This window comes from Culicoides brevitarsis, chromosome 1 (assembly GCF_036172545.1).
Source record: "Culicoides brevitarsis isolate CSIRO-B50_1 chromosome 1, AGI_CSIRO_Cbre_v1, whole genome shotgun sequence".
NCBI lineage: Eukaryota > Metazoa > Arthropoda > Insecta > Diptera > Ceratopogonidae > Culicoides > Culicoides brevitarsis.
The window spans coordinates 25,228,485-25,239,172 of record NC_087085.1 but is presented as its reverse complement, the minus strand read 5'-3'; the positions used below and the strand labels follow the sequence as shown (position 1 = coordinate 25,239,172).

General features: G+C 30.9%; 1 protein-coding gene across 1 annotated transcript; it reads right to left on the bottom strand.

Annotated features, from left to right (window-relative positions):
- Nucleotides 1–6,567: 6,567 nt before the first annotated feature.
- On the bottom strand, nucleotides 6,568–8,103 carry LOC134834701 (large ribosomal subunit protein uL13). Its single transcript, XM_063849452.1, has 4 exons — nucleotides 8,006–8,103; nucleotides 7,380–7,620; nucleotides 6,929–7,197; nucleotides 6,568–6,722 (listed from the first exon to the last, which is right to left on the bottom strand). The coding sequence occupies exons 1-4, from the start codon at nucleotides 8,024–8,026 to the stop codon at nucleotides 6,624–6,626; spliced, it is 630 nt and encodes a 209-aa protein (XP_063705522.1). The 5' UTR covers nucleotides 8,027–8,103; the 3' UTR covers nucleotides 6,568–6,623.
- Nucleotides 8,104–10,688: the final 2,585 nt, after the last annotated feature.

The window sequence follows — 10,688 nt, the reverse complement described above, 5'->3', positions numbered from 1 at the left end:
CAAAACGGAGGACCGCCTACTAATTAAGCGTCCATCATGAATCTATTTGAATCTACGATCATTAAATTTTTTTTTATCTTTTTTTCAACAATTTCTATTCGTTGTCTATAATCATGATGCGAAGGTTTATTAATGAATGAAATGAGGCAAAGCAAGGTAAAACAACTTCTCAGAAAATAATTTATTTTATTATTATTGTTTTTTTTGTGTAAGTGAGTCAAGAGCCGCTTCGAATGAAAAAATCTCATAATTGATCAATTTAAGTTAATTTTATTGTGATTATTAATAATTTGATGGATTTTTAAACGGTTGCAATTCCCGAAAATTATGATTTATTGTGGGAAATACTATTAATCTTTCATTTTGAGCGTCAAGCTTAGATTTTTGTCGTTGAAATCGGCATTCTGCAAAAACTACAACTTTATTAGCAAGTCTCACAGCAAGTCATTTCCATGTTTATTACTTTGTTTTACCTCCATTTTATTCATAAATTATTCCTAGAGAGTAATTGCTGGCTTGGCATTTGTTAAAACAACACAAAAAATAAATAAATAAATAATTGAACGAGCTCTCATTTTCATAATACAATTTAATTCAATTTTTTATTGTACTTTTGCTACTGCGAGATCTTTCCCGGTGATAATTTCGTATGCGCGCCTCCCATGTCATTCAACGTGCTCGAGTATAATTTGCAGTAAAAAAAGTTAATTTCTTTGTATATTTGTGCGCATCGCAAAAACAACCGAGTAATAAATTGAAAAGATCATAAAATAAATTAAAAGGTGCTTTAGCTTTGGACAAACAACACAAAAAAAGCTATTATGATTATTTATAATGCGTCAGCAGTCAATATTTCAACGGTAATGACTTATTTTTCGAATTCGTTTGCAAAAATGAATTGTTCATAAATTTATGAAGTGCAATTAAAATGCGGTTAAAAATGTTATCTTGCATCTATTGAGTCAAAAGTCTTATTTATGTCGAAGGGAATTGTTTGCAATTGAGTGAATTTTCAAGAAATGCTTTATATTAATTATTAAAGTAAGGCCATTCCAAATAAAACTCAAAAATCATGTCTAACATTTGATGTTGAAATTTTAGTAAAAATTGTCTAAAATGAGAATATTTTAAAGAATTTTTTGGAAATAACAGCATTGAAGTCAAAAATCAAATTAAAAATTTTTAAAATTTTAAATAATTACCAAAATGTTTATTTTTAATCGTTTACAACTTTAAATTTAAAAATTCATGAAGTTAATTTCAAATATGACATTAAATGAAAAGATCTAGAAAAAAATCAATAAAATTCATATATTTATTTTGGACAATTTTTAATAATTTTTATAATCTTTAAAGATTTGTAATTTATTTAGGTATAATTTTTAATAAACAATAATTCTTTCTTAAAAATAAAATTTAAATTTGGTTTTTTTTCTATCTAAAATGGAGCGTCTGATTTATTTTTATTGAATTATATATCGAAAAAAGATTTTAAAAACTTTTTAAAGGACATTTTCAGGAAAATGAATAAAAACATAAAAAAAAAACATTCTACACGAAAAATATGTACCTGGCTCACAAAGTCCATCATTTTATTAGCGTTGTTTGAAGATTATAATTAAAACATAAAAATTATAATTTCAACTTTAATGCACATCATACAACAATTTTGTTTGTAATTGCATTTAAAACTGCAACCTCAAGTGAAGCTTTTCACATGAAATCCGCATGTTGTTACTCCATGTTTTCCCTCCATTTTCGCCAAGAACTTTTCCTTCTCAAAACTTTTTTTTACGATTACAGTGTGCAAAGTGATTTATTATGTGTAATAATCTGTAATATATTTTTTTTTTATTTTTTCATATAATTAATTACTTTTCGCTCATTTGATCGCTTTAAGGCATTTGTTAACGTATAAAAATATGCAAGACATGCAATTCACTCTCGCTCGTTCACTGTGCTCGCTCCAAAAAGACGAGTGGACTAATCCATTTTATTTGCACTCGTCTCGATAAGACGAACGAACGTCAAGAATGGCATGGCATGACAAAAATCGTGCATTTTTTTAAAACAAACATTTAATGCAGGTCCTGCCTTTTTCCACATTACTAAATTAAATTAAATTATTCACCAAATAATTTTTTATGCTTGTTTGGTCACTAATTCGGGCTCCCTTCAAAGGTCTCTTTCACAAATAATTAAAATCGAAAATATGAGACGACGCTGAAAATTCCGCATTTTTCGTGTTTCATGCTCAAATGAGGTTTTAAAAGGCTTTAATTTGGTCGTAATTAAACGAGCTAAAAGACCAATAAGCACGAAATGCCGACATTAACAGCGAGACGTTACACTATTAAAATCGTTCTAACTCCAAAAAATTCCAACGTATTTCGACTTGACACTTGCAATTGATATGCATTTTATCGGCAATGTCGAACGAAAAATTGATTGCGTTAAAATTAAAATAATAACATATCGACAGGTGCTAAATTCATGACGGACGACGACTACGACGAAATATCATCACAAAAATGCATATGCTCCAAATATAACGTCGTCGTCGTCGCGTGCCTCTTGACATACAAACACAGAAATATGAATGCGAATGCATTTCTCGCAACATCACACTGCCTCGCAAAATGATATGAAGTGCATTTCAAACAAAAAAGACATTCGTATAATGATGATGCGTGTCATGCAAGGTTGATGCACTTTTAACTCCAAATGCGATATGTGGCATTTAAACAGTAAAGGCTGTCGATTTTGACGGATATTTGAATGTTGCAATTGCCATTTCAGGCCTTGAATTGCGTAAAATTGCAATTTTATGAGCATTTTCCATCCCAGCGCAAGTCAACTCCTGCATGCCATTTCGCAATTTTTCATCGTCACCCGTCGCGTAGTGTCGGTCAAAGTGATGGATTTTTAAAAGAGTACATTTTACGCGACTACTTTACAACAATTATTACAATTTTATGATAATTTTTACCTTTCTTTGATGGATTGTGACACGAAAAAAGTTACAAAGTTGTAAATGTGTTACTTTTCTGAAAACAACGCAGCGTTAGAAGAACTAAACCTCCATGATTAAGGAAGCTTAAAACATCGCCCAAAACCTCTAAGCTAGACAAAACTCAACTCTAATAACGGATGAAGTTCCTTTGCACACAAATATTTAATGAAAGTAATCTTTGGCGCGTGACTTTAATTTTATTTTAACAAGAGAGCACCGTTTGTCTGGCATTTTATATTTCAAAACAAAAAACTGCACTGCAGAAGAAGTCTTGCTAATTGTTTCAAATGAATTATCTTCAAACATAAATAAATAAACAAAAGTAAATTGCATCTTCGTGCCTTATTAATAGCAAAAAACAAAATTAAAGCAAAAGATAGATTCCTGAGTGGCACTAGACTGTTCAGAGAGAAGATATTCATTGATTGGCAAGTAATTTACCGAAAGAGAAAAATAAAGAGCCGAAGTGGAGATCAAAGTTACATGCATGTTGTAACAAGAATTTATGGTATTTTGTAACTTTTCCAATTTACATCGAACAAATATTTCTTTAACACACTGCTAGCGCACCAGTCTGACCAGCAGAGAGACGCGACGAGCTTCATAATTTAATTAAACTTTTTTTTTGTATTTCTTTTCATTAACACACAAAGTAGGAAAAAAAGAGTTACTCATGTCATGTGAATGTAAGGTTTTTATAAAATACAAAAAAAAAAGTAAAGAAGATGCGTCGAGTGTTGTACCTACTGCTCTGAAAAAGGGAGAGAAAAAAATATGTGTAAGGAAAAAAATTAAAAAAATATTTAAAAACATGTATGTTGTTAAATATTCTCAGCTGGATGTTCTTTTAATTTATTATCGTCGCGTATCAATAATAATAAACCAAAAAACTTTCTGTTTTTATTTTATTTACCTAATAAGAGTTCAAGTATTTAAGAAAAATATTATGAATAATAGAAAAACTAAAAAAAAATAATAATTATTTAGGCCGTTCCAAACGAAAATCAAAAATGGAAAATTACATTTTATTGCAAAATAAAAAAAATATTTTTTTTATACAAATTAGCAAAATAATAACAAAAAATAAATAAAGATTATTTTGCAAAATAAAAAAAAATGAAATACTTTTTTCATACAAAATGACAAAATTTTAACAAGTTTATGACCGTTTTTCAATATTTTTGTTCTTTTTTAATTATCAACTTTGAGATTTGTAAATAAAGATTGATTTCAGGTCATTCCAAGTAATAAATTAAAAAATAATAAATTTTTTAAGAGAAGAAAATTCATGTTAAAATACGAGTGCAAAATGAGTAAAAATTATTATTATTTTTTTTTATTTTTCTTTTTTTTTTGAAAAAATCTTGAAAAATTATTAAATCAGATCAAAAACGTCATTTTTGATTAAATTCGATTCGACTTTTAAAATAGGACATAAATTTTCATTTGGAGCGGCCTTAATAATTTTTATTTAATTTATATTATATTAATCATGTTTTATTTTGAATCACAAAAATACTGCTTTGAAATCTATAAAAATATGCAAAAAATTATAATAAAAGATTTTTTTTTATTCAAATTAAAAATAGATATTAGTGTGGTGGCAGCAAGGGGTTCAAAAATTTAAAATGTTCTTTTTCAAAGGTAGAAGTGATTGTAAGTGATAAAAAATGACGAAAAACAATGAAAAATGTCAAAAACTCTAACTTTTCTTTTGGATCAATTTGAGTTAGCGAAAATTTTTTTTTAGCAATTCGAAATGAGCGAAAATGAGTTTCATTTGCAACGGCCTAAAACCCATAAAATGAGCAATTCATCTTCGTCTGTAAAATATCGCCACGAAAGTATCATCAAACAATTTCATTTAACGTGAAATAAGTCATTTATTTTTTTTATGTTTTAAATGTCTACTCCTTGTAAAAATATAAATAACTTTCGATGATTAACAATGGAAATAAAAAATGTTAACAAGTGTATTAATAACGCAAAAACAACAACAGCAAACAAAAAATCACCTTGTGTCTTCGGTCATCAACATACGGTAAAAGAGTTAAAAATATAAATATAGTAACAGTGCGTTATCTGAATAATTTGATCGATTATTATTACGATCAGGAATGGTTAACTGTACTTGCCTCCGCTTGCGCTTGCACTGTAACAGATACTATGCAATAAATAATTATAGGAGCATGAGAGGCAGTTGTCCTTTTTTGTTTGTATTTTTTCCTCATGCGCGCTCACCTGCACCACCAAGAATTTCTCGTAATAATCGCAATTCATCATAACAACGCAGCAACGAGTCTCCAAGTAAAGTGAGTATATAATTAAGTATTTTCAAGCGCACTCTTGTCATAAATGCACCCCTTTTGCGAAACAAGAAAAAAAATATAAACTGAAAATTCTCTATAATAATTTTATGGTAATTCATCAATGCTCCTCACTTCTACATATTTTTCGGATAATGACGAATTACGTGACTGTCTTAAAAATTGCTGTTTATAAATATTGATAGGATCAATAAACGGTTTCGTGGTGGGTTTTCATTTGCTTATGAGTGCAAAGGTGCGTATGATAAAGTCTGAAATTGATTATTAAGCCACTTATCATGTTTGGACGTTAATTTTTACGTTTCTCTCGCACTCTTAGTGCAGATCAGATAAGACAACGGAATTAAAATAACAAGAAGAAGAAGAAGTATTTTTACTTGAAACAGGGGAGGATAAGACCAAAATGCAAATGAAATTAGTAATAATTACGCAGGTAATTAAGATAAATCACTCGATCGGAAGTGTTCACCTGCCTCTTCGTTTTGTGACATCACTCCAGGATGTTTGTCACTCTTTTTATTTTAATTTTATTTAAATTATGGCGAACAAAAATGATATTATCGTGAAGTAATTATTTGCAATTAAAGGAATTAATAAAAATATTAAACGACAATAAATTTATTGGACAACCTGCACTTGTTGCGGTTTTAAAATGAATAGTTCGGATGTAGTTCTAAGACGTTTTTCTCTGGAGTAAATTTACATTAACAGAATTTTTGCTTAAAATTAAATTTTTATTGTAAGGATTTTTGAAAATTTTTTGAAGATAAATTATATCGAGAATTTTCCCAAATTTTTCACTTAAAGTTATTATTTTTTCTCGTAATTTTATGAAACTTAAGAAAATTTCACGAATTTTTGAGTCCCGTTTTTTTTTTCAAAGTAGAAAAGTAAAATATTCTATGGTATCGAAAATTATAAAAAAATGTTCAAATTTGATAATTTTATTAAAATATCAAATTTTACTTTAAAACAAATTCAACATTTACTTGTTTTTTCAAAATTTTACTAATTTCAATCCATTTTGTAACCCTTTTAATTATCGAAATTGATGTACAAAAATATGGAAAATCTGAAGAAAATTTGTCATCTCGAACTTTAGGTATTTAATTTTCAAAAGGTCGAAATCTAAAGAAATTTTGTGTCGGCCCTGATAAATAATTACTTTTTAAATCAGTTTATGAGCAAACATGAAGCCATTGGAGCAAAAAGATACACAAGAAATAGTACAGTTCAAAATTTATTCCGTAGATTTTAATCGCAAAGGTTTACAATCAACTTTTTTACTTTGTCTCATTTGTAATGTATCCGTATTGTTTAAGAACTGCATTTTGTGGCTCGATCTTCTTGGCGATCGTGGTGCGCGCCTTTCTTGTGAGGGTCTGCAAAAAGAAGAAAAAATAAAATTCATCAGTAAAAATCACTCAATTGAAAAAAAAACAAAATTTTTCATCATTTTTTAGATAAAAAGTCAGAAATTTCAAAATATTTTTTTCATTGTAAAGTCAAGCAATGTAGGTAAGGAAATTTGGGTCTCATCATGTTAGAAAAAATATTTGACGTCCAAAAATTGTCGTTTGACACTCACCTTCAACTTCTTCTTGTGTAGATAAGCCAAACGAGACTTGATCTTTCTCTTGGCTTCCAAGTTGGCGACGACGTCCTTGTATTGCCATCCAACTTCGTGGGCGACACGTCCAATCTTGCAGAATTTACGGTCCGAGCGGAGGCACAAGACCTTCATGGCGATTGGGACGCACAAACGTTTGACGTTGTCGAATGGTGGTGGGCAACCTTCGAATACCTTCAGGCGTTTCAATGCATTCTTGCCGCGTTGTGTTTGGTGAGGAACCATGCCTGAAAATAAATTTAAAAAAAAATTAGTAAAATTGTCATAAAAATGGAAGAAATTGAATTTTTCGTTATAAATTTTGTCAGGCAAAAAATTTTTTTAATCATTGTTCATACAATGTAGGTAAGGATATTGGAATCATCATTAAATGCGGCAAATTTGCGATCAAAATGAAGAAAATTCTCACCTTTGACAGCTTTGTACAACATACGGCTAGGTGCACGGAAGTGGAATGGACCACGAGCGGGGTTAACGTTGCAACGTTTTCTCAAATAAGACAAGAACTTGATCTTGTTGCGGAAAAAGTGTCCGGATTGTTGCAAGTCTTCGCAACGGACAACGACGACTTGATCACCGTTCAACAATTGCTTGGCAATCACTGATGCCAATCGGCCCAATAAGTGGCCACGACCGTCAATAACAATGGCCTAAAATGAGAAAAGAAGCATTAGTTACTGGTTTTTAAGGTTATTCAGGAAAAGTCGAAAATCCGTTCCAAAGTGTTTAATATCCACAATGCCATCATTAAAGCTCAATTGAAGGTCATTTAATTCGTTATTTATAGTGAAATTATTCCAAAACGCCGTAATTTCGGATAACACACTCTTCGATACACATTTTGACAGATGCTACATGCTGCTAGCCGATGTTCCAACTTCACGTGGCACAGCAATAATATCGCATTTTTCACTATTTTTCCGCAATTTGGCAGGAATCTACCACTTTAAACACTTGGAACGGACACTGAACTCCACTTTTGACACATTTTTGGCGACTTTTCCGGCGATTTTCCTTATTTTTCACTTAATTTACCTTGTTTGTAAAGCCCGTCATGTTGAAATTCAATGAAGAAAAGAAAGAGATTTCGAGCTGGTGACGCAACAATAAAATTGTAACTGGGCATGGCAGTGAGTCGAATGATAGTGATACTGTTATACACGACATGCCCAGGTTGCAATTTGAAAACTCCTAATTTTGCATTGGGTGTTATCAATTTCATTCGTCTCAAAGTGCATCGGGTACTGTATTCCGGCGAACAACAAACTCCGAGCGTGGGTTGTGATCGGACAAAATCCTACGGCGCCATCTAACGGTTTATCATTTTCATACGACTCAGATCTGTTAGGTGCTGTATTCCGGCGATCATGCCCGGAGTTTGTTGATAAATTGTATGAATGTGCAAGTGGCAATTTTTTAATGTGAGACGACTGGTTATTTATAATTTTTTAATTTAATTTATAATATTTTGGGATAATGCGTTCAACATATTAATGATCAAGTGTCCTGCAGCTTACATTGTGATGCGAATCGACCCTGGACCAACGATCCCCCGTTTAAGAAGTAAGTGTTCAAGTGTACTTTGTACCTCCTACGTTTCTGGTTATTTGAGGATAACACGCCCTACCCTTTTTTTTAATTCAGCTTGAATTCGGGATCCTATGTGTTTTTAACGATTTAGGACTGTTCCAAATTGAAACTCAAAAAAGGTCTACAATTACTCGAAACAACGAACAATTCCAGTGGAAAATTTTTTTTAAAAAAATTTTGATTTTCGACCAAAAATTCCGAAATTGCTTGAAAATCGCCAAAAATCGAAGTAAAGGCAAGTAAAGGTGAAATTTTTTGAAAAATTTATTTTTCACTAGAGTTGTTCATTTTTTTGAGTAGATCATTTTTCGCCAAGAGACATATACCCGCAAACCTATCATTGCTTCAGAAAAACCAAAAATATGAATTTTCACGTCTTGCGCCACGTCTCGCATCAGATTTTTTACTGTGTATAGTTAGGGATAACTAGGGATAACTTGCAATAGGAGTCCCAAAAGTTTTATTTTAAATAATTTAGATGAACGAGAATGTTCAATTTCATCCGGAAGTTCGTTGAAGGTGATGAATCCTTCATGAAGATAACTATTTCAAGAGCAGTTTTTGCGTTATCAAGATGTCCTGATTTTCTCCACGTTTCTTGTCCGTGGGTGATGTATTTCTCTTCATGTCATTCGATTTATGTAATTTCAAAGATCGCCATTCTCAAAGTTTATCAATGTGCAACCAAAATGCCGTTATTGTCGATTTTCTGCTTCCTACTGCAAAGTTACTGGTGCCTACAGATGATACAAATTTAATTAAAAAGTACATTCAAATTAATTTGAAATTATTTCAATTTACCCCATTTCCATTCTTTTTCATTTTGTACGACATCTCCATTGCACCATTGAATAATTTACAAACTCTTCTTAAACAAAAGTTAATTAAGAAAAGTGTCTTTCGTCGACAATTATCTGCGATTTTTCCTTCTATCGCTCTATGGGATTAACGGTAAGCAATAAGTATTTAATTAAATCTACAAAGTCGCTATCAAACATCGACTTGAAAAATAGGTTGCGTCACCCGAGTAATCGATTTTTGAGATATGTAACACATTAATCCTGTCGCATCATTCATCACACATATGACCATGTAACAGAATGTAGCCTTGACTTTGTATCATTAATATCTTTTCTTCTTCACTCTTCTTCCTCTTTAAGTGTCGTTGTGCGTTTCACATTAAATGACTGCCATTGTTCTGCATTTATGCCTCTATTTTCTTGCGTATATAGACACTTGTTGGCATTCGTATTATTCCTGAACCGGTGAATGTTTTTTATTTATCTACTACTACCCACCACCATCATCAAGTGCCGTGGTGTTTTTAAAGAGATAATATTTTATTCAAATATACAACGACGACAAAACAAACAATTGAGCAAAGGCAATGAATGTAAATAAAGATGAATAGCAGGAGAAATGAAATGCAAAGGAAAGGATTGAATTCAGGTGAAGAACCGAAGCAAAAATGGAAATTGATTTTTTTTTCTTCTTCTTCTTTTTAGCATTGAAATATTTCTTGGTGGTCTCTTCTTTAAGTTCTTCTCGGCGTGACAGCTTTTGACATATCCCGGTACTCACTTGGTCATTGTTGTTTTTTTTTTGAGTTGTTTATCAAAAAAGGAAATTGCCTGACGCTCAATTCTGAAGCAGTTATAAATAAGAGTGAATCAATAGAAATCAATACGTGGAATTTATCCGTATTTTGACCTTGAAAAGCTTCTTTTATTACAAATTTATGTAAACAAACAAAGAAATTGTTATTGAAATCGCAAAAGAAGCAATTTTTAAGGCTGTTCTGTATTTGTTTTATTTCAAGGGTTAACGCTCGAAGACCCATGGAGTGTTGAAAAATATTTATGAAGTTTTCGAAGGGTGTCAAATTGTCGATGGACCTTTGACACTATAAAAATTGTTGTCCCGAAACCAAAATATCATATAAAAAAAGCAATAAGAACAAAAAGTTTTTTTTTTTGCTTTTTGCCATCCAACTTGGATGGATGATCCAAGTAACCTTTAATATAAAAGAAATATTTCGCGACTAAGAGAGAGAGAATGCGATTTTTTTTTTTGTTTTTTGAAATCAAAACTCATCATAAAAATTTAAAAAAAAGTTGAAAAATTTGAA

Coding starts and splice junctions, on each gene's coding strand:
- LOC134834701 (XM_063849452.1), bottom strand. CDS start 8,026: ATGACGGGCTTTACAAACAAG. Junction 7,621..8,005: donor TGACGGGCTTTACAAACAAG/GTAAATTAAGTG, acceptor TTCTCATTTTAG/GCCATTGTTATTGACGGTCG. Junction 7,198..7,379: donor GTTGTACAAAGCTGTCAAAG/GTGAGAATTTTC, acceptor ATTTATTTTCAG/GCATGGTTCCTCACCAAACA.